Raw genomic sequence first — 25730 nt, forward strand, 5'->3', positions numbered from 1 at the left:
TTTTAATTAGGGTATTTCAATGTAAATTTTACAGTAAATCTCTGTTGCCAAGCTGCCAGACTTTTACAGTTTTTTTACCGATTTTCTTCTTACAGTGCACGGGCCGCGGCCCAAACGGCCCGGTCGTTAATCCGGCCCTGTGTGCATTGCATCATTGTAATTAAATTGTGGAATAAAGATTGTTACTCTTTGCACCCATTGTGTCTGTCCACTCGGAACCTACTAATGACTTAGCTCAACCTGTGACATTAGCATGACTTTCCAAGATGGAAGGGTCAAGTAAGTGCAGTGAACAAAAAACAACAGCTATAATAATTTATCACTCATTGTGGATTACCACTTTAAATAAAATCACTTGAATGTGTCTTAGAGCTAATTTATTTACAGCAGTAAAGCCTATGCACATACAAAGCACATTTCATTGCCAAGAACGATACACAGTACTGGGTAAATCCAGAGGCTTTCTATGAATGCTTAAACGTACTTTGGGTGCACTGTTCAACATGTATTTCAGGGCTCGTACAGACTGGAGCGCGGCCCCATTGACTTTGCATTCGTTTTGTGGGTAACTGTAAGTAACCAAAGCAGCGGGTCTCCAGTATAAAGAACAGCATGGATTGTGCTGAGAAAGGACTCTACCGATCGACAACATCATTAGCAAGTAGGGCTAGGGTTCCAAAATTCTGAACTTACCCTTTAACATACAATGTTTTATAATGCTATACCTAAAGGATATTTCATTGCACACAAACAATAAAGACTACGTGATACAGCAATGAAGTTGATTTAATTACAGTAACACCTCCATACATGTGCTTCATTTTGAACATCCACCTGTCTTATATTATATTACAATATCATCAAAAATACTTTACAATACAAATACAATTTCATTCAAGTCTACACCCAAACACTTTCATTAGTCAGTAACACACAACAGGGCATGTATCTGCAGTATAACCAGATTGCATGCCACCCAATGCTTAAAGGGGCAGTTCATCCCCCTCCCCCTTATCCAGAGTGGTATACCTATCCATCCAGATAGTGTGTGATTTGCCTAGTTTTGGAGATATCTGCTGTCACTCCAATACAATGGAGCTGAATGGCACCCGGTTTGTGGTGCTCAAAGCATCAACAAAATGCATTTGAAATACTCAAAAACAACGTCTCTTTCCAGAAATCAAGTCACATGTCCCTTTATCCCCTTGGGGAAATTCAGGTGTCATAGCATGTAGAAGTATAGGCCTACCCTCATTCATTATCACACCAAAATGATCTGGATGGATAGATAGATTTGGATAAGGGGGAAAATCTTTTTCTTTTTGGGTGAACTGCCCCTTTAACTCATTGGACGGCACTCATGAATAAAGTCGGGTTAACTCGCCAACGCTTGAGCGCCAAACCCGAGAAAAGTCGGGTTTTCTATCGTTATTTCTTTTATTCGATATTCCCATTCATAATCCATCGATGGAGCCTGTGTTATCATTGGGAATGAGTCTGAGATCGCAAACGTCCAATACCGCCACCTGCCGCCTTGCGGCCGATATTGCACATCCTTTGAAACTCTCTGGCTTGGGCTGTGCGTCGATCTAAAAAGTCCGGGCAGGGTTTTCCTTGTCGGGCAGGACAAGCGTTTATAACGCATGGATTGAGGAGAATCAAGCACTCCCGGTTCATTTTCTTTGGTGGATTATGTTGGCAACACGATCGACATCAATACTTGGAATGGCGATCAGATAATTGGAATATTCTTTTTGGAGTACATCCTAGTCAAGGTAAGGGCTATATGGTATCAATCTTGCATTGATCCAAGAATCCATTCACTGCGATCCGAGCGTATGTGTGTAATGTGTGTGTGTAATGTATTCCGTTGGTGACGATCAAAGCATAGAAAAACGCCCCCCCCCCCCCCCCCCCCCCCCCCCCCCCCCCCCCACCCTTTCATGCATTCATGATGAAACATAATACCGATAATATAGTGTTGATTTCAGATTGATTGTTGATACAGGCGAGAAACGCCACGGTTTTTAGTGAAATGCACATATTGCTGCATAGCGTCGTTTTCTGGGATTAGACAGGATTACTCTAAAACTATACTCATATTCACCACGGTATAAAACGGGAATGTATGGATGAAATATTTTTTTTCCACAAATTGCATGATAGATACTCGATGTCAAATGGGCAATAGTATTATATCCATAGCTATGATATATAATATAGTTTGAGCATTGCAAACACTGCCATGTATTCCTATACTTTAAAGCGGTGGCCTTCTTACCACACGGTACACAGCGCCATCTGGAGTTAAGGGCCCAGCAGTAAACTTCAGTCAGATGTTCAGAAACACATACTGGGATTGCAACAAATGTATCTCTTTACAAATAGGTTTCTTTATAATAAATACAGGTATACTTTTAATATAACATTACAAAGTTTCTTTATAATACATACACATAACTTTCCATCTGTACATCTTCAAATGGTGAGCAGCATCTCACTGCATCTCTCTCACTCTCAAAGAGATGCTTAATCAGCAACGCCTGGAAAAGGCTGCCATCTTACAGGCCACTGCTGAGATAAGGGCCGCACCGCGACCACTGCCCTCCTCTGATTGGATGAAGGTGATGTCACAGTGAGGCGTCAGCTCCCTGACGATTTTGTGGAATCTGTCTTGGAAACTGGTAAAGGTAAAAAGTTTAGAATATAATATTATTTCTATTTTCATCTGTCTCACCAGACTTATGCACAGATAGGTAAATGGTAAATTTACTGCATTTATATGCAGCGCTTTACAATTCGTTCCTCCACCAATTTACCCATTCACTCACACATTCACACACCGACGGCTGAGGCGACCATACAAGGTGCCAACCTGCTCATCGGGAGCAGTTAGGGGTTAAGTGTCCTGCTCAATGACACTTTGACATGCTGCCCGGGAGGTGCGGGAATCAAACCGGGAACCTCTGGATTACCAGACGACTGCTCTACCTCCCGAGCCGCTGTCGCCCCACAGGGTCCAGGGGTGGGCTAAGGGCCCTGCCACTTTGCCCTGACACTCATACTGTGGTCCTGTAGCTCAGCAGGTAGACCATGAACACTGCCAAATGGAGCCACCCATGACGTGAAAGACTTCAGTGAAGTTGTCCCATGAAAACTGAAAGCGCTCACACAGTCTACTAAAAACCCCATAGTAAAAGTTAATATCCCATCCTGCTCAGCCATGTAATCTCACCCACTTGCTGCCTTAAAACCTCCCTCCCTGTGTCTCTCCTCACTCCTCACCATGGATGCAGCTTGTAGACAGACCCGTCGACCCCCACGGTGATCTTCAGCGCCTCCTGGCCGCGCCGCTCCCTCATGATGTTAATCACGCCAGCGAGCCCCGCCCCACACATGTAGGCTGCGCGCGTGGAGACGCTCTCGCAGACCAGGTGCACGATGTCACAGTCCAGCTCTGACGGTAGTACTCCCAGCGTGGACAGGATGTTGTATATCTGTTTCCTGTCCCCAGAGTCACTGACAAACGACATTAGGACAAGAAGGAGATTTAGATTTGCAAAATAACAACAGAATCTTGCGTGTACACAATCCACGGGGGGGGGGGGGGCACTCTCTCATTGACGGAACACAGTGTGAGAAGAGCATTTATGCGGGTGAACACCAGAAAAGCAGCTGGCCCAGTTGGGATAACAGGACGGATACTTAAAGGGGAGATGTTGAATAGCGATATAAACATAGTCATAGCATCAAATTAGTATTTAGATAAACCACCGAAAAAATCACGTTATAAAAATAAGCCGTTTCTATGAAAAAACGATTTGTTATGTCCCTTCGTGTAGCATTTATCAACCAGTGCGCCACCATTTTGTTCACGTTCAATGCTGACGTCACGGAGATGGTTTCGCCCGGAGCCTCCCACATACCTGCTACTACTACTACTACCTGCAGCACGCTGTAGCAATATTATTAGGCTCCTCAAATATCGTTGTTCATAAAAAAACATTTATGTAATATTTTACAGCATTGAGCAACCCCAACAGGGGGATGCTGCATATGTATGCTCTGTCATCTTTGAGATGGCGAGACCTGCAGTTGGCACCGTGTGAGGCCACGACATTTGAGCAAATTAATAATACTGCAGAATAATAATACGTGTGTAACAAAACCATTCATTGTGTTTGATGTAAGCAAATTGATGCCAGACTCAGCATTCATGCATTCGGCTGAATAGCGAGATGAAGCACAGCCTATATGGTGAACTCAACTCGTTATTATTGGCGCAAAAAAAAGTCAGAGGAAACAAAGCGGCCACTAATGCAAACCACGTTAGAGGGCACATGTGCGTATAACAGTGGTAGTCAGAAGGCTAAGGTGATTCATAGGGCTCGACGACCAGCCATTAAGTGTAGTCGAAAACATCTGAGCCGTGTTACACTCTCCCAGGTTGCACATATTTTTCAGACATTGCCCTGTACCCGAGCTCTACCAGGCAGTGTATTCGCACATTGATAGCCTTCTGAAAGAAGATGTTTCTTCAATTAGCTTTACCAGTGATATTTGGAGCTCTGATGTGACGTCAGCCCCATGTCAATGCTGAGTTTGACAGCTCAGTGGATTGACGCAGACTTCCAACTCCGTAAAGCGGTCCTGCATTCCCAAGAGTTCTCCGGCTCCCATACTGCTGCAGCGCTGGCAACAGCATTCGAGAATATGTTCCAGGCGTGGCATATTCCGAAAGAAAAGATTCATGTCATACTCCGAGATAATGCCCGAAACGTGGTCAAATGCATGAAAGACGCAGGATTACAAAGTTTGGGATGTATGGCCCACACGCTTCAGCTGGCTGTCCACGATGGAGTGCTGTCACAGCGCAGCATAAAAGACATCGCAATTGCAGTTGCATTATTGCAAACTAAAGAAATGTGAATTCAGGAAGTTAAAACGAAGTTTAGCCTATTCAATTGTTTTAGAAGGCTATAGCCTTTTACGCACTGTTTAGCCTATATATTTACGCGCTGTGTTTAGCCTAAATAGGCTAATTGTTTTTTCAGCCTGTTATTCGTTTTAACTTCTTTAATTCGCATTTCTTTAGTTTGCAATAATGCAACTGCAAGCCAATGTTCTGAGACATATTTATATATTTGTAATTGTTAGGCTATTTGAATCCACCATTTAGGGCTAAACGGTGTATTCAAATAGCCTAACAAATTAAATGTAATATGTCTCGGAACATTGGCTTGCAGTTGCATTATTGCAAACTAAAGAAATGTGAATTCAAGAAGTTAAAACGAAGTTTAGCCTATTCAATTGTTTTAGAAGGCTATAGCCAATGTTGCCTTTTACGCACCGCGTAGGCGTAGCCTATATTTTACGCACTGTTTAGTCTATATTAAATAGTCTAATGGTTTTTTCAGCCTGTTATTCGTTTTAACTTTCAGCCTGTTAATAAATATGTGTTGTTAATTCAGTATTTAACTTCTTGAATTCATATTTATTTAGGCTATATGCTAATTAAAAACAGACTAAATACAGTGCCTCTACGAATGGAATGTAACGCATTTCATTCACAAGTTTTGTGTGAATGTATGAGAACGTATTTGAACACACCTGACGACCGGCCGTATTGTTATGCAAAGTAGTACTTAGCGAGTTGGCGCATCAGTCGAGTGCAGCGCATTCCTGTGTGCACATCTGTGCATGTGCGTGCTTCTGCTCACAGACTGGTTACCCCCTCCCATGAGCATCGCATGCCTGCACACAGACAGTGGAGCTGTTTGACTTGTTGCGTGGTGGTGATGTCTCGCAGATAATACAACTACAAGTATAATTATATAATATATATTTTTTCGGTAGGTAACGTTACATTTGGTTGACAATTTACTGACTGACTTTCAAGACACTCCATGTTTATTATAGGTAACCAGCAGTGTAAAACAGAAGCCATCCCAACAACTACAGTGACGTCACCATCTAGCTCACTCTAAAATGGCGCCGCCCCTGGCGAAAACGGGGAAATTACATTTGAGTTTTCAGACAAATAAGCAGGATTTCACATTTGATTATAGGACCCTGTCTTACCCAAGGTACACAACAAACAAACTACGCTCATATTGTTCAACGATTCATCTCCCCTTTAAGTCCTGTGCTAACCCTGCAGTGTTCACCACCATATTCAATCTATCCCTGGCTGAGTCCGTGGTCCCTGCCTGCTTCAAGGTGTCCACTATAATCCCGGTACCAAAAAAATCCTCCCCAGCAGGTCTTAATGACTACAGACCAGTGGCACTCACCTCTTGACAGACTAGGCAGAATTTCAGAAAATGTGCTTGTATAAAGTGCTGAAGGCATTTCGTGTTTATTTTAGGTACACAACATTTCTAGGGGTATTAAGGGGTGCTGAATCCAAATATGCTGTATACCAAGCTCAAACATTTCAAACAAGGCAGTAGCGGCGCCAGAGAATTGGCCTTGGGGGAGCTTTGCGGGGGCTGGATTGTTTATAGCAGGTGCTAATGAATTTTAATGCAACAAACAAAATAACGGCTAATATAGGCTAGGGTCGGCTATTAGGTTTGGCCACGGGCCAGATTTTCCACAAGCCGTTGCTTGGCGGGCCAGGATAAAAAACAATGGCTAATTTAATATACTGATATTGAAAAAAGACAAACGTTTTTCTCTGGTCTGCATCCCCTTAACAATTGTGTGTATTGCGCCGTACTGTATTGTACCCATTCTGCAATCTGTTAAATAAAGTTTTCATTCATTCATTCATTCATTCATTCATTCATTCATTCATTCATTCATTCATTCATTCATTCATTCATTCATTCATTCATTCATTCATTCATGAACAGCAGATCAGCTGTTGCAGATCGGGGGACCCTGATGTAAACAAGACGAAAGTATTTCTCTGGTCTGCATCCCCTTAACAATTGTATGTATTGAGCTGTACTGTACTGTACCCATTCTGCAATCTGTTAATACACTTTTCAATCAATCAATCAATCAATCACCGCGGCGGGTGACGAACAGATCAGAATGCATGAAAACACGACTCACCATACCTTGTTTGTTGTTAAGTCCTCCAAAATCCCTGCTAATGTTTGAAACATGTCACATATCCACTCGCCGCCCTCCAATTCCAGATTGGCGTTGAATGCAGACTTTAGCTGCCAACTTGAACACAGTTATCATTGCCTCGTTGTTGTTGTTGTCGCCACATATTATGTAGAGAGGACGTCGGCTCGGCACGCAAGAATCACCGACCTGTTGCGATAAACCCGTATTTTAAGTATGGCTCCTGTTTATTAAAAGAAGCGTTATATTTCCCCGTTCTATCCAAAGATGTTTGTTTTGTTTTTTTAACTCGCACGCATCTACAACACGCAGGTACAAACCTGAATTAAATGTGCTTTTGTAAGTTTTCTTACATGGGGGATCCGATGCCATATTCAGATTTATATCTCATATGATATAGATAGTGAAACAATTATTGTAACTATGAATAATTTCTCAGCTATTGTTATTATTTCCAAAAAAAATTGTCAGATGTGCTGTGATGGAACCTTTGCCATCCCCACTATCAACCCCTGCCCCCTTCTCCATCCACACGTCCCTCCCAACATGCACTTCACCTTCACCTCTCAAAGAATGGCTGCTCTGCTAGGGACAGATAACAGGTAAAGTCATGCCCAGTGTAAATTGTAAAAATGTGACATGTTTTACATGTAGGCCTATGCTGTTTAAATTAGTTTCGTCTGTATATCTTATCATTTCTTATCACAAAAAGAAGCCTTACTAACGTTAGCTAACATTAGTCAGCAAGTTTTTAGCTGGGATTAGCTAGTCACTAGCTAATGTTACTGTGATCTCAGAAGGCCAGTAAGGCTGTCCCTGAACCCTGTTTTTCGGATTCGAACTTCGTCAGGGTTTTTCGAAAAAACGTTTGAACCTTCGTTTTTAATAATAAGTTAAATTTTTATTTTTCTTTTTTTTATATATAGGTTCGGACGTTCGGACATTCAGGCTCAGCCTTAGAGGCCAGACTACGACAGGCTAACGTTTCTGGCTTAATGAGCAAGCTAAATGAATACATATGTCTTACAGTTTGCATTCTTATCCTAAGATTGTTAAAATCTTCTTATAGGTTTGAATTAGTCAATTGGCGACTGAAACCATGGCTGAAGCGACAGAAAGTGTCAATGGAGCCACAGTTGTGCATCATCTGTCAGAAAGACAAAAAGCAAAAGCTCATGGAAGTTAGTAAGGATGGCCTCCAGTCAGCAACAGTGGCGGCCGGTGGGTACTTCGCCACTAGGGGCGCTATACCAAACATTTTGCAAACATGTACAGTACAGTACCACGCAACAGACTCATGGCAAGACGTGAGCGATTCGACTCACGCTCACGGCAATGAATCGGCTCTTATGAACGAGTCGCTCAGCTGTTACTACAACAACACACAACCAGTCAAATAAAGTATAGTCTAGACTCTAATTCACAACTTGAAACACAATATATAAATAGAAAAGTTAGAAACAAAACTCGCCCGTCTCCAAACACAGGCAGATCTCTCCCTCTCTCCTTCTCTCTCTCACACACAGCGCGACGTGGAATCGATTCGTTACACAATCAGACCTATTATATACCAAGAATAACTTCAGTATGAGTACAGGGCTGTACACATATTTTGCATATTGTTAAACGAGCCAAGGCTAGCTATTAAACTATCGATATGAATCGAAAATCTGGGACCCTGATGTAAACAAGACAAACGTCTTTCTCTGGTCTGCATCCCCTTAACAATTGTGTGTATTGAGCCGTACTGTATTGTACCCATTCTGCAATCTGTTAATAAAGTTCTCATTCATTCATTCATTCAAACATAGACGATATTGAACAAGCCATAATCCACGTATTTTCAATCCGAGAGAGCTGCAGTAGTTAAATCAATGAGCCATCGACATAGTCAGTGTGGTAAGTAACGTTATTATTGCATCCAAGATTGATACACGGCTGGCTAGGCAGTTGGTAGTCATAGTCTTGTGTTATAAAATAAATAAACAATCAGCAATGTCTCGCTTCATGAATGGCCAGCAGTAGCCTAACAGTACTGCTCCTAAAAAAAACTATTTACAAACGTTAACGTTAACCACAGAGAGAGAGAGAGAGAGAGAGAGAGAGAGAGAGAGAGAGAGAGAGAGAGAGAGAGAGAGAGAGAGAGAGAGAGAGAGAGAGAGAGAGAGAGAGAGAGAGAGAGAGAGAGACTCACTGTTTAGTTGAAACGTCCAGGGCAGGAGAGCTTGATAAACGTGTATAATCCGCCATATAGCTTGTTAGCCAAGTGTTAGCTTGTTAGCACAACACAAGTACATTCCTTTGTCCATTTCCGCTCGAACAGACTGCAAACTACCTGGCGTTCTATCGCCATGCTCTAAGACAAACTCTAACCTTAACCAACTTTGAAAGAGTGCCTAAGCTTAACAGTCTAAAGAACTTGCAGTCACGGCACGCTCTAAGACAAACAACCTAGGACCAACCTAGGAACCAACCTAGGAAGCTAGAAGCTAGAATTGGAACATTAGAAATTGGATTCGGCCAATCAGAGATCGTCTCTGTGAAATTCTGCTACGGAAAAAAATACTGGCGTCGGCCAATCAGAGAGCGTCTCCGCGAAATGCGGCTACAGATATTCTTGACGCTACTGGCTAGACCGCTTCAAATCGCGCCCGGATTCCAACATAATAGTCATATTTCAACGCACAACGCGTTATGCACTGATTGGCTGTGACGGATACAGCGATCAAACTGTGACGCGCACTCAGAGCGCTATCGCGTATAGCCCGGGCCGAGAAATACGAAAAAATAAAAAAAAATAAAAAAAACATGATGTCACTTCCTGCTCTGGAAAACGAGTGTTTTTTAATTGCGATAATAACGTTGTATTGTGCATTGTAAATACAAACATACTTAAAATGAGTAAATATTATTCATTTTAAACATGTTTATATTATTTATAGGGCTATAAAACAAAAAACTAAAAACTTATTTTTCTTGTTTTCTCATATAACCAGGGTAGTTCCTGAGGGGGGGCGGCGCCCGAGCGCCCCTAGTGGCGAGCCGCCACTGGTCAGCAAACACTATCAGAGAACTCCGGTCAAAATTACATAATGACAATTTTCTAGATGCAACTAGTTGACTTACAGAGATATTTCAAGGAGACTTGCCTCACCATTTCTTATGGCATAGGGATTGCCAAGCGCCATACATGGATAAAGGTAAAATTGAAAGGTTGAAGGCTGGATCGAAGAAAATTGCCAAAGAAATGTCATGTGCATCCACAGCAACTACGCAAAATGTTAGGCTACGCAGCAAAATCCCTCCAATGGATTGGAAGCAATTAGGGATGCTCGATATTGGCTTTTTTACCGATACCGATATACCGATATTGTCCAACTCTTAATTTCCGATACCAATATCAACCGATATCACATTTGAATGCCGATATCGGCCGATAATATCGGTAGGCCGATAATATCGGACATAATTTCTTTTTCTGTATTTTATTTTTTTATTATTTTTTTAAACAAACACATAAACAAACATGACAACACACGATAAGATATACAAGCATTAGTTGACAGTGCACATCCAATGAAATCACATTTTAGTTAATTGTCTTATACAGGATATACCCTTAATACCTGTTATCTAAAAACCTACACACATATGCTCTAGCTCGTACCCCCCCCTCCCGGACCCCCCATTGGATAATCCATCCATTTTCCCTCGCTCCTAACCAGACACTACCATTATATGCTAGCTTTTATTTTCTCCACCACTTCTAACCACAATGTCATTTTGGATTCATTGAGACCCAAAATTCTTGCTGTAGATATTTCTTGATAGATCACATCGAGATATGTAATAATCCAGACCTTTCGGCAAATTTTTTCCGGTTGGAACCATTGTGATGCTATCAGCTTTTTAGCCACTGTGATACCCAATAAAACCAATCTCTTTAGCTGTGGATGTACTGCACACTCAAAAACATCATTCAGCAGTAATACAGAGGGGTGTACAGGTATATTCCAAGTTAAGAGATTTGATAATTGCTGGGTCACCTCTTTCCAGAATATCTTAACTGGTGGGCAGTCCCAGTACATGTGCATAAATGTCCCCTCGTCCCCATTTGTACATAAGGAGCATTTGGAGTCTTGTATAAGACCCATTTTTTTCAGTCTTATAGGAGTCAAGTATGTCCTGTGAATATAGTTAAGATTGATTTGTTGATGGTCCGGGTTCCTTGATGTGAGTCGAACATTTGCCCAGGCTTCTTGCCAATCAAAATCACTTTCCAGGTCTGGTATATCCCTCCTCCAGACGGAGTCTAGGTGGAGGGTTTCATACGAGGACGTTAGTAATTGATGATAAAAATCTGAAACAAAACCTCTCGATGTCTCTTTTTCATCGAAGAATTTGTGGTATCTGTGGTGTTCAATTGGTTTCTTTAATGGAACACCTTGAGTCTTCAAACATAACAATAACTGTATGTAAAAAAGATGTGTGGACTTGGTGAGATACATTTTTTTGCGTATTTCTTCATAACTACAAAAACCCTGTTTGTTAAAAACATCCCCTAATGAGTGTATGCCTTGCTTTTCCCATATAGGGAATCTTATAGGTCGTTTTCCAATCAAGAGTGCATTGTTATTGAATCGGACATAATTTCTATAGAAATTAAAAAAAATTTTTTTTTTGAAAACCGATACCGATATTTTCCGATATCACATTTTAATGTCGATATCGGTAGGCCGATAATATCGGACATCCCTAGAAGCAATGTATCTTTTGCCAAGAAGTTTGTAAAGAAGCACTACATGACATACAAGATTTGAGAGTCAGTAGCAGAATACTACAAGCAGCAAAGTATGACTCATTCTTAAGAGTGCGACTAGCTTGTGTAAATGATCTTACTGCTGCAGAAGGGAGCTATTACCAGACTTGCAAGACCAAGTTCGAACGTAGGACCAAACGCCTGGAAGAAATGTCACTTGAACAATCAGCAAAGCAAGAGGATATTCTGGATGTGTGGGACCGGTACTATACACTCGCTAATGAGGCTCAACTGGATATACCATCTAGATTTCTGAGCAGAAGGAACACATTCAAGGAACAAATAGCTGATCGTCTTGAGGGCATATACGACTTTGTTGTACTGCATGATCAGCCCCAAAATGAACCTCATACTGTCTTGGTTCCATCCAAATAACGGCATATTCCAGTATCAGCAATGGTGAAAAACGACTCTGCAGACATTGAGAGAGTCATTCCTACATTCCAACATGAGGATCAAGATATGTTCCTGAACATGGTGCATGTAGCATTGCAGATCCGAAGGGACATGCTCTCTCATCCCAAACAAGAAGGGATAGACATCAGTGAAAACAGAGCAATAGACAGCATACCCAACAGCCTTTACATGTTCCTCAACTTGTTACTAGGTGGTCAGCGCCTTCTGGAGGATGACAATATTGATGATGATAAGAACACAGCCAAACGACAGCTTAGAGTCCGCAGCATTGCACAGGATCTTATGTACACAGCCAGTGGAGACAAGTTCCTCACTCCGAAGCACATAGGACTGGCCAGTACCCTTCATCAAGCCACACGTTCAAAGGAGTTGGTAAACATGTTTCACCAGGCAGGTCATGTTATGAGTTACCATGAGGTACTCAAACTTGATACTGCATTGACTAAGAAGACCTTGGAGACCATGGATGATGACGGTGCTGTTGTTCCAAAAAACCTAGTAAGGGGCCGCTTTGTTCATTTCTCAACAGACAATGTCGACATCAACGAGTACACTCTGGATGGAAAAGGGACATTCCATGCCACTCAAGTGGCTGCCTGGCAACGTGGTCCTCCTGTAGGTGATCTCCTGGAAGGGATTGATCTTCATTCCAAGTCAGAAACCCTCAACATCCCCCAGGCAATTACTGATATCATACCTGCACCAAAGAAAGGAATCACAGAGTGCCCATTCAGTGGTGTAATAGCAGCAGACTGTTTCACACAGTCATCTGAGCAATGTCCCGCAGCACAGAAAGCACAAGCTACTGATATGGCTTTCCACCTGTCCAGGACATCTCAGAAACCAATGCTTTCCTGGACATTGTTCAATGAAAAGGCAAGCACAGTCAACCCAGAGAAAACTACAGTAGGGTACCTACCTATCATCCAGGCTCCTGCATCGGAACTCGATACACTGAACACAGTCGTCAAGCGAGTGCTCCATGTCGCCAAATCAATGGAACAACAACATGTCATTCTCACAGCGGACGAGGCACTTTATCCGAAGTTATTGGAACTGAAGTGGTCAGTAGAAGAATACAATGATGTGCTTATCCCTTGCCTCGGAGGCCTTCACATTTCCATGAACTTCCTGGGTGTGATCGGACAACACATGGCTGATTCTGGCCTGAGCGAGCTATGGGTCAAGTGTGATCTTCTGGGAGCAAATGCTGCTCAGCATGTCATGGCAGGAAAGGGGTATGCACGTGCCATGAGGACCCACAAACTTACCCTGCAGGCTCTTTGGCAGCTACTACTCCCACGGCTTTATGCACATCTGGATGGAGTTGATGTCACCCTGAGAGCTGAGCTCACAGATCTCTGCCAATCAACAGTTGCTGATGACATCGCACAGATGGTCGACTTACTTTCTACAGACAGATTCCAGCAGCCCATGAAGGAGTTTGCTGCATCGCTTGTAGTTGATGACCCGAACGCTGCATTCTGGTGGGACTACATGACCATGGTCAGCATCCTACTCTACTTTACACTAGCACAACGTGATGGATTGTGGGATCTCCACCTGTATGCTTTCAAATGTATGCTGCCCTTCTTCTTCAGGTACAATTATATCAACTACGCCCGGTGGGGTACTGTGTACCTGGCTGAGATGTCTGCTCTCCCACCAGAAATCCTCCTCGAGTTTCAGAGAGGCAACTTCGTTGTAAAATGCAGTGATCGACGTTTCAATCAGGTTTCAGCGGATCAAAGTACAGAGTGGCTCAATGCTACAGGAAAAAATAGTGGAGGCTTGGTAAGAATCAACAGAATAGAAACATCCCTCAGGAGATGGACACTGTCATATAATCTGAGAACAGTCATAGCTTCTCAGACAACAACAATGCTGAGACTGACAACAGACGAAGAAGACGATGTGTACACACACACCGAGTGCACAAAGAGTAGAATGGAGAGACGACGCTGATGAAAGCAGACTCTGTGTGTCATTGAAAGAGCACGGAGTGTTTCAAGATGGTGGTGACACACTGAGAAACATAATCAACAAGGACGTAGTCACACCGGAGATTCAAGAATCCCTACTTGGCGCAGAACACCTTGGACAGGCACAACTGAACATGTTTGTGGACAAACGTTTGTGTGAACCTCCAGATAGTGACCAGCACCTGAACCTGAAATCACCCATTCGAAAGAACAAAGCCAAGACATTTGCCTCTTTGTATGAAGTTGTGCAACTTTCCAAGAACAAGCAAAACACCATCAAAGTGGACAGGCAGATTCTACAAAGGCTCATCACAGCTTACAGAGCAGGTCGTAAGGTAGACCTTGACAATATCCTCCAGCATGAGCTCATGCCCATCCCGCCATCTCTGGCCACAACTAACGGGAGTCTACATTCCACCAACAAGTCTGTGTTAGCAAATATACTGACAAAACAAGTTAAAACCCCTGCAGATCTTACCCTTCAGGGACCCAGCTGCCTGGGCATTGATGGCCAAGCTCTGGTAATGGCACTCGGAAAGCCACCTGACACTACAACATTTGGTGACTATGCCAACAAGTTCACTGACACCGTGTTGAAGATGGGAGCAAAATACCAGAGGGTAGATGTCGTCTTTGACAGATACCATGACCAATCCATCAAAACAGGCACAAGGGTGAAACGCAAACAGCGCCACAGACCAGTACGTCGTGAAATCAAAAACAAGTCTGTTCCACTTCCTTCCGATTGGTCGAGCTTCATGGCCCTTGAAGACAACAAATCAGATCTCACTCAACTACTCTCAAACCACCTGATAGGTTCTACAGGTTCAGTGAAGTTCCACATCATGCGCTCACACTATCAAGCAAGCATCTGGAACCAAGCTCACCTGCCACACCCTGATCTTCCTCCTATCAAGTCAAGTCAAGTCAAGAGTTTTATTTGTCACGGCATACAAGTATACAATGAAATGCGGGTGGTCTTGCCCGCAACGATGTGCAATACAGTAGTACAACATATAATATAATCCAATAAAACAACATTGTGCAATAAACAGGTAACATAGTGGGACATCTCGGTATCTGTACATGAAATGTACACTGTACACTGTTGATGAAATGGGGTGGATACACAAGGAAGGACAGCTAGTGCCACGGCTACTCTCTCTGCCACCCATGCCTAAAGCCTGCAGGGAGTTCACTTCATGTGGGTGTGCCAAGGAGTGCCTCAGCCAACGCTGCAGCTGCAGGTATGTATGAAGGATTAGCTGATAGTGATCAATGTTATTAGATTGTAAAACTATGATATGGTAGAGCATATCCACCTGCAAGACTGTATACTCTAGACTGTTTGTTGTTAACAGAATTGTGAACATATGCCTATAACAGAGAGAAAAAAAGGAATGAAGGAACAGAATAAATCACTGTAAGGACAATTGTATCATGTGTTCGAATATACTTGTATGAGAGCTGGCTATAATCTTTCAATTCTCTTCTACTCTATTCTATTCAGGAAGAGTCACATGGCATGTATCGAAGCATGCAACTGTAAGAAAGTCAACACCTGCCGGAACACTGAGGAAGAGTGCGAATAAGCTGTCACTGTAAGGATTACTGTAAAAAGTATTCAAACGTACATTCACTTATATTGATATGGTAAAATAATCTTTTTATTTTATTCTATTCTATTCTATTCAGGAAAAGTGGCATTGGATGAATCATGCAACTGCAAGACACCTGCGACACCTGCCTGAATACGATTGATGACTGACAATAAATTACTGTACCTAAGCTACTGTACGCATATTAACACTTTGGGTGCCGGGAAACGCTTTACAGCGTCTTTCCCGGCCATGCTCAAGGTGCCGAGGACGCTGTACAGCGTCTTTGATCTGTTTACATCTTTTTTCGATTTTCCCCGTCTGAACTTCACCGCCGAGCTTTTGGAAGAAAATTTTAACCGGAAACTGCATTTCCTCTCAAATTTCACTAGGTGGCAGTGTCCCCCTATTTTCTAACACTATCACAATAGGGGGAATATTGTACCCCACAATGAATCTGGCATTTGATTGGCCAGCATACCTGGCCAATGTAACCACAGGTATAAAACGTTAGCGCGATCCCAGAATCTACGAGGTTTTGGAGGAGAGAGAGAGAGAGAGATAGATAGAGCGATAGAGAGAGAGAGAGAGATTGAGAGAGATATTTGAATTGAGATCAGCCTATAGTCTATATTTATAGTGTTATACAGTATAGTGGTAGTATCAGACTAATTGTAAGGTTTCAGCTGTGCTTTAGAAAGTACTTAGTCGTGCTAAGTAGTAGTACTATTCGAGGGATTAGTGTGTAGTCTAGGTAGTATATTTCAGTAGTAGTAATAGTAGTTTGATCAGTTAGTAGTTTCATTTAGATTATTAGATCAGTATGAAGAGACGTAGTGTAGGAAAGCGAGGGGACAATCCGGCGGCGGGTCGCTTTGTTCAGACGAAGCTGGCATTTGGACCCGCGGTTGTTCAAGCAGCAGCAGCACCAACAGCACCAACGTCTTTGGTAGCTCCGATCGGAGAGAGCCGTGAGACCGTTGCTGGGCCCAGTAACGCGTCTCGCCCCGGGACCGGGAGCGGCTCTACCCGACGCAGTTCGAGGAAGAGGAAGGCTGCCGCTGTGGTCATAGCTTCTTCATGCGAGTCAGGGGTCAGCGATTCGACCGCCCACGAATCTGATGGGAGCGCCGATTGGGAACCACCAGGTAATTACACGGTCTTATATATATATATATATATGTGTGTGTGTGAAACGTGTATTTGATGATTTACATACTGTGACTATGTAACGTTAGTTTGACAAACCAACGGCGATATGCATGTGATTGTGTGTGTGTGTGAAACGTGTATTTGATGATTTACATACTGTGACTATGTAACGTTAGTTCGACAAACCAACGCCGGCGATATGCATGTGATTGTGTGTGTGTGAAACGTGTATTTGATGATTTACCTACCGCTTATTCTGTGACTATGTAACGTTAGTTTGCCAAACCTAACGCTGATATGCATTTATTATATTCTAGCTCCGGAATCATCTGACAATGATCTCGGCTTGGGTCGGAGGTATGAGTCTGATTCATCGCACGATTCAGACGTGGGAGTCGGACACGGTGGTGGTCGACGGGGCAACGGTACGTCATGTTTACTAATGCAATGTGAATATTGTTTTGTGCATGTTCAAATCGATAGTTGAATGATATAGGATATAGTAGGCATGTAGTACAGGCCACGCGACCATGTGCTACAGTTAGGTTGTCTTGTGTGTGTGTGTGTGCATGTGCACGCCCTTTGAAGTGGCTCTTTGAAGTGTGTAGCTATCATGTAAGTGATAATAGTTGCATGCTGGGCATGATACGACGTGGTGGTCGACGTGGTAATTGGTATGTTGCAATGTGAATATTGTTTTGTGCATGTTCAAATCGATAGTTGAATGATATAGGATATAGTAGGCATGTAGTACAGGCCACGCTACCATGTGCTACAGTTAGGTTGTCTTGTGTGCGTGTGTGTGTGTGTGCATGTGCACGCCCTTTGAAGTGGCTCTTTGAAGTGTGTAGCTATCATGTAAGTGATAATAGTTGCATGCTGGGCATGATACGACGTGGTGGTGGTGGTCGACGTGGTAATTGGTATGTTGCAATGTGAATATTGTTTTGTGCATGTTCAAATCGATAGTTGAATGATATAGGATATAGTAGGCATGTAGTACAGGCCACGCTACCATGTGCTACAGTTAGGTTGTCTTGTGTGCGTGTGTGTGTGTGTGCATGTGCACGCCCTTTGAAGTGGCTCTTTGAAGTGTGTAGCTATCATGTAAGTGATAATAGTTGCATGCTGGGCATGATACGACGTGGTGGTGGTGGTCGACGTGGTAATTGGTATGTTGCAATGTGAATATTGTTTTGTGCATGTTCAAATCGATAGTTGAATGATATAGGATATAGTAGGCATGTACAGGCCACTACATTTAGTTACATGGATGTGTGTGTGTGTGTGTGTGTAGATGCCTCACCCCATGCCATTTGATGTGTGTGTGTATGTGTGTGTGTGTGTGTGTGTGCAGTGTGTGTACACACACACACACACAAGATCAAAAGACATGCATCCTCTCCAACACCTTTGAACTTTGCAGTACATGGTGAGGCCTCTATATGCAAATTCCATTGATTACAGCACACACATACACAATGGCATGGGCACATGGCGAGGCCTATATTTAAATGCATGGTTGTGTAGCATATGTAAAATTCCATTGATTACAACACACACACATGTACATGCTTTGATGGCCGCTGATTTATTTTGTGTTCACACAGCAGAACACTCCGAAACCGAATCCGGGGCCAATACACCAACATGCTTGGGTATGTACTAACTACATTTATGTATGTGTAAATGTATTACTATTGTGTTTTGTGAGACTTACTTACTGAATGAATTTAATCCAATTCAGATTCTGGCGCAGACCCTGCAGATAGTGACGCTGAGACTGGCAACGACATAGGATCACATTCTACTCCTGCAGGTAATTGTACATGGTGGTGACTGGCTGCTGCTAGAGCCTGGGCCTGGTGGTAGCTGGCTGCTGCTAGAGCCTGGGCCTGGTGGTGACTGGCTGCTGCTAGAGCCTGGGCCTGGTGGTGACTGGCTGCTGCAGGGCCTGGGCCTGGTGGTGACTGGCTGCTGCAGGGCCTGGGCCTGGTGGTGACTGGCTGCTGCAGGGCCTGGTCTGGTGGTGATGGTGGTAAATACAATGACAATGCGTTGCCCTAGTGTAATGTATTACATCATGTGATTCTAGAACTGGATGCTAGTCTGGACATGCCGGAACCCGTTGCAGGGCGGAAACGCACATCTAAGAGCGGTAAGTTGGCCTCACTCTGCACACCACTTCCAGCTCTGACCTCTGACCCCCACACCACGTCCAGCTCTGACATCTGAACCCCACACACACTCACTCATTCACTCACACAGTTTGTAACTACGTGGCATATGAATGTCTACAGTAGGGGTGTTATAGTATATTTGTATAATTGACAGGTCGTGGAGGAGCGAAGAGCAGGGCTGCGATCCGCCAGGAAGAGGAGAATGCCTGGTCTCATGAGGGCTGGGTGCCTCAAAGGATCCCCTTCACAGCCCAACCGGGGTTGCTCCAGGACGCCAAGGCACTCAGATCTTACCGGCCTGCGAAATGGATGGATCTGTTCCTGACAGATGCTTTTCTGAACTCTATTGTTGCCCAGTCCAACCTCTACGCTGAGCAGTCCATTGCCCGGCTGGACCCCACGCTAACCAGTAGCAGGGCACTGCTTTGGAAGCCCCTCACATTGAAGGAGCTGAAGAAGTTCCTCGGACTCCATTTCCTTAGCAGTGTCCTGCGGAAGCCTCGCGTGGACCAGATGTGGACCACTGACGACATGATGTACACACCGTACTACTCTGATACCATGCCACGCAACAGGTTCCAATTGATCTGGCGATTCCTCCACTTTGCGGACAATACTTCCCTGGAGGTTAGAGACAAATTGTGCAAAGTACGCCCTGTAGTCGACCATGTAAACGCGAGGTGCAAGGAGCTGTACCAGCCTGAACGCGAGCTCGCCATTGACGAGGGGGTGATGGCATGGCGAGGCCGCCTGACCTTCCGGGTCTACAACCCCAACAAGCCCACCCGCTATGGCATCAAGTCCTACTTCCTGTGCGAATCACGCACAGGATATTGCTTTTCATTTAAGCCATATTGTCGGGAAGGCTCGCTCCTGGGGGACACGGTCGTCGGTCTGCTTGGACGTCTGTCTGGGGCCGGCTATACGCTCTTCATGGACAACTTCTACAACTCGGTACGTATGTCCGCCAGGCTCCGACAGTTGAGGACCGACGTCTGTGGTACCCTCAGGAAGCACCGGGGCGAGCCAGCCATCATCAAGAACATTACCAAACGTGACATCGGTGTGGGGGAGCGCATTGCGGTCAACAACAAGGAGGTCCTGATCGTGGCAAGACCATCAGCAGCTTCCACGAGGACACCATGGAAAAGGCGATGGTGTGGAAGAAGCAGACGAAGGGCAAAGCGCTGAGGGTGGAGATGCTCAAGCCATCATCAATCCTGGAGTACAATAAATTCATGAACGGCGTCGATCAGCTGGATCAGAATATATCGTACTATCCGGTTACACGTAAGACTGGAAAGTGGACCAAAAAGTTTGTGATGTATCTGATCCAAATATGTATCTTCAACGCTTTTGTCTTGTACAAAAAAAAGCACCCACAAGGGCATTACTCCAACCTCTTCCGGTTCACCAGGGCTGTGGCGCGGACCTACACAGACGGTAAGGAGAAGAAGATTCCTGGGGTGACAGCGGAGATGGAGGCGGAGGCGGAGGCAGGGGAGGAGGCAGGGGAGGAGGCAGGGGGTGGGGATGAGGAGGAGGCAGGGGCTGAGCAGGTGGGGCGTGTCGACCCTAGGGCCCCACTGGGGGACCCGCAGAGCAGATTAGTGGGTGGCTTTGTGAAGCATGTAATGGTTGCATACAAAGCCACCCCGAAGAGAAAGCTACCGTGTAGGAAATGTCGTGTCTGCAGTAGGCGTGGCATCAGGAGTGAGACCAGATATTTTTGCACATCGTGCAAAGTCCCCCTGCATCGTGACAAATGCTTCGCTCTGTACCACACAAAGAGGGATTTCTCTAAATAGTTTCTTTATTAGTTGTCATACAGAAGTACAGACTACTTCTAAATAATCCGGCACACAGAAGTACAGATTACTTCTAAATAATCCATCATTGTGTGATACAGACAGAACCATGTGTACCGGTACATAGTATAGCTAGCTGAGTGTAGTATAGTATAGTGTAGTATAGTATAGTATAGTATAGTATATTGTAGTATAGTATAGTATAGTATAGTATAGTGTATGGGTAGTTGCACTGTTTTCTGTACAAGACAAATGCGTTGAACACATGTATTTGGGCCACGGTTGTCGATATTGCATAGGCATGTTTGGACCACTTGCAGATGAGACGTTATGTTAGCGATCTAGCTGTATCGACTCCATTCATAATTTGCATTGTGTGTGTATATAGTTTTTTTTTATTTATCTTTTTCCCCCCTCATTTTTACCGTTTGCACAGAACCAATGGTTGCTGACAGTCACCCAGTTTAAAAAAGTATATACTGTAGGTAACATACCACACTTTTCTAATGCAGTCCATTGGCCTATTATTTATATACTTTGGAAGCATGTATTGGATATTTTTTGGTCCACAGATCATCTGGCGCTTCATCCATTTATCAATGGACAATGCAGTCATCGATGCGAGAGACCAAGTAAGATATGCCCTGTAGTTCATGTGACGTGAATGTTACCAGCAAACTTCTAAATGCACTGAAACAATGGTTGGTTATCCTCCAGTGTTCACTTTTTATAAGGTATTGTCTTTGTAAATTACCATAATCCTATACTGTGAATGTTACCAACAAACTCCTAAATGCACTGACACAATGGTTGGTTATCATCAGCCAGTGTTCACTTTTTATAAGGTATTGTCTTGGTAAATTACCATAATCCTATACTGTGAATGTTACCAACAAACTCCTAAATGCACTGAAACAATGGTTGATTATCCTCCAGTGTTCACTTTTTATAAAGTATTGTATTGGTAAATTACCATAATCCTATACTGTGAATGTTACCAACAAACTCCTAAATGCACTGAAACAATGGTTGATTATCCTCCAGTGTTCACTTTTTATAAGGTATTGTCTTGGTAAATTACCATAATCCTATACTGTGAATGTTACCAACAAACTCCTAAATGCACTGAAACAATGGTTGATTATCCTCCAGTGTTCACTTTTTATAAGGTATTGTCTTGGTAAATTACCATAATCCTATACTGTGAATGTTACCAACAAACTCCTAAATGCACTGAAACAATGGTTGGTTATCATCACAGTGTTCACTTTTTATAAGGTATTGTCTTGGTAAATTACCATAATCCTATACTGTGAATGTTACCAACAAACTCCTAAATGCACTGAAACAATGGTTGATTATCCTCCAGTGTTCACTTTTTATAAGGTATTGTATTGGTAAATTACCATAATCCTATACTGTGAATGTTACCAACAAACTCCTAAATGCACTGAAACAATGGTTGATTATCCTCCAGTGTTCACTTTTTATAAGGTATTGTCTTGGTAAATTACCATAATCCTATACTGTGAATGTTACCAACAAACTCCTAAATGCACTGAAACAATGGTTGATTATCCTCCAGTGTTCACTTTTTATAAGGTATTGTCTTGGTAAATTACCATAATCCTATACTGTGAATGTTACCAACAAACTCCTAAATGCACTGACACAATGGTTGGTTATCATCAGCCAGTGTTCACTTTTTATAAGGTATTGTCTTGGTAAATTACCATAATCCTATACTGTGAATGTTACCAACAAACTCCTAAATGCACTGAAACAATGGTTGATTATCCTCCAGTGTTCACTTTTTATAAGGTATTGTCTTGGTAAATTACCATAATCCTATACTGTGAATGTTACCAACAAACTCCTAAATGCACTGAAACAATGGTTGATTATCCTCCAGTGTTCACTTTTTATAAGGTATTGTCTTGGTAAATTACCATAATCCTATACTGTGAATGTTACCAACAAACTCCTAAATGCACTGAAACAATGGTTGATTATCCTCCAGTGTTCACTTTTTATAAGGTATTGTCTTGGTAAATTACCATAATCCTATACTGTGAATGTTACCAACAAACTCCTAAATGCACTGAAACAATGGTTGGTTATCATCACAGTGTTCACTTTTTATAAGGTATTGTCTTGGTAAATTACCATAATCCTATACTGTGAATGTTACCAACAAACTCCTAAATGCACTGAAACAATGGTTGATTATCCTCCAGTGTTAACTTTTTATAAGGTATTGTATTGGTAAATTACCATAATCCTATACTGTGAATGTTACCAACAAACTCCTAAATGCACTGAAACAATGGTTGATTATCCTCCAGTGTTCACTTTTTATAAGGTATTGTCTTGGTAAATTACCATAATCCTATACTGTGAATGTTACCAGCATATAATGCACAGCAACAATGGTTGGTACTGATGACTTGTCACCCAGTTTATTGAACATATTTTACAATAAAAATGTTCATGGCATCAAAGTTTCAAGTTTTTTGCATTGTAAAGTATTCTGTATTTTATAATAATGTTGTCTGGACCTACACCAGTAGTTATAAAACTTACTTGTTCATTAGCGCCAGGCATATCAATCAAATGACCAACAAAGTAATCAATCAATCAAACAAATCAATCTATGAATCAAACTATCAACAAAACAATCAAACATTCTATCAAGCAAATGACCAACAAAGTAATCAATCAAACAAATCAATCTATGAATCAAACTATCAACAAAACAATCAAACATTCTATCAATCAAATGACCAACAAAGTAATCAATCAATCAAACCAATCAATCTATGAATCAAACTATCAACAAAACAATAAAACATTCTATCAAGCAAATTACCAACAAAACAATCAAACATTCTATCAATCAAATGACCAACAAAGTAATCAATCAATCAAACAAATCAATCTATGAATCAAACTATCAACAAAACAATCAAACATTCTATCAATCAAATGACCAACAAAGTAATCAATCAATCAAACCAATCAATCTATGAATCAAACTATCAACAAAACAATCAAACATTCTATCAGGCAAACTATCAACAAAACAATCAAACATTCTATCAATCAAATGACCAACAAAGTAATCAATCAATCAAACAAATCAATCTATGAATCAAACTATCAACAAAACAATCAAACATTCTATCAATCAAATGACCAACAAAGTAATCAATCAATCAAACCAATCAATCTATGAATCAAACTATCAACAAAACAATCAAACATTCTATCAATCAAATGACCAACAAAGTAATCAATCAATCAAACCAATCAATCTATGAATCAAACTATCAACAAAACAATCAAACATTCTATCAAGCAAACTATCAACAAAACAATCAAACATTCTATCAATCAAATGACCAACAAAGTAATCAATCAATCAAACAAATCAATCTATGAATCAAACTATCAACAAAACAATCAAACATTCTATCAATCAAATGACCAACAAAGTAATCAATCAATCAAACCAATCAATCTATCAAGCAAACTATCAACAAAACAATCAAACATTCTATCAAGCAAACTATCAACAAAACAATCAAACATTCTATCAATCAAATGACCAACAAAGTAATCAATCAATCAAACAAATCAATCTATGAATCAAACTATCAACAAAACAATAAAACATTCTATCAATCAAACCAATAAAACAATCTGTCAAACAATCAATCAATCAAACCATCCATCCATCCATCCCAGTCTAAATTGCTTTATAACACGTTCAGTACCTATTATCACCCCGCCGGCACACCTTTCATAAAAGTGCCTGTAACTTCTGTTCTAAATAATTTACCTCCACTTTTATCTTTTGTTGACGTTTTTTAACTTGTAATTGTGAACGAACGAAGACATGCAGAAACAAACGGTTTTTTGCATTGTGTACATCAACTTGTCGTCTTCAAATGAGCCCAACCATTTCCCCATAGTTATAATATAAAATATAGAAATAGCTCCGCTAAGATCATGAGATATGCTAGAATCGTCCAGGAATCCTGGCAACCCACAGTCATTTTCCGGATTTTTGGCCGGCACCCAAAGTGTTAAGGACTATCTAATTTGCATAAATGGCATGTTGATTAGTCAAAAAGATATGCACTTAAATAGATTTGAGCCTGGCGCTGGCGGCCATTTTGGATTTTCTCAATTTTGAGGCCTTATTTGAAAAATGTTTGCTTGGTATACAGCAGATTTGGATTCAGCACCCCTTAATACCCCTAGAAATGTTGTGTAACAAAAATAAACACGAAATGCCTTCAGGGTTATGATTTTCTGAAAATTGACCCTGTCTATCTGTGGTCATGAAATGTTTTGAGAGGCTGGTTAAGGATTACATTTGTGCCTCCCTCCCCAGTGATATGGACCCTTTGCAATTCGCATACAGGTCAAACAGGTCCACTGACGATGCGGTCTCTCAGGTACTACACAACACCCTCTCTCACCTAGACAACCAGAAGGGGGGCTATGTGAGACTGTTGTTCATTGACTATAGCTCAGCGTTTAACACCATAGTCCCCACCAGACTGGTGGACAAGCTGATTGAGCTGGGTCTGAGCTCCGCTCTGAGCGCCTGGGTACTGGACTTTCTGAGTGAAAGGCTGAGCAGCTTTTTTTCTTTTGATCAATTTTTTTTATTATTACTTACATGA

At 42.2% G+C, this 25730-nt stretch overlaps 1 protein-coding gene across 1 annotated transcript in view; it reads right to left on the reverse strand.

Moving 5' to 3' along the window:
* Nucleotides 1-2533: 2533 nt before the first annotated feature.
* The window catches only part of gck (glucokinase (hexokinase 4)), a gene marked incomplete at both ends in the record, with an annotated part of 38440 nt that continues 15243 nt past the window's right edge, over nt 2534-25730 (reverse strand). Inside the window, 2 exons of the mRNA XM_084323190.1 lie at nt 2534-2681; nt 3286-3519. Of these exons, the coding sequence (XP_084179316.1) occupies nt 2534-2681; nt 3286-3519 (382 nt within the window). The remainder of the gene's footprint in view (nt 2682-3285; nt 3520-25730) is intronic.

This window comes from Notolepis coatsorum (assembly GCF_963971535.1).
Source record: "Notolepis coatsorum genome assembly, chromosome: 10".
NCBI classification, from domain to species: domain Eukaryota; kingdom Metazoa; phylum Chordata; class Actinopteri; order Aulopiformes; family Paralepididae; genus Notolepis; species Notolepis coatsorum.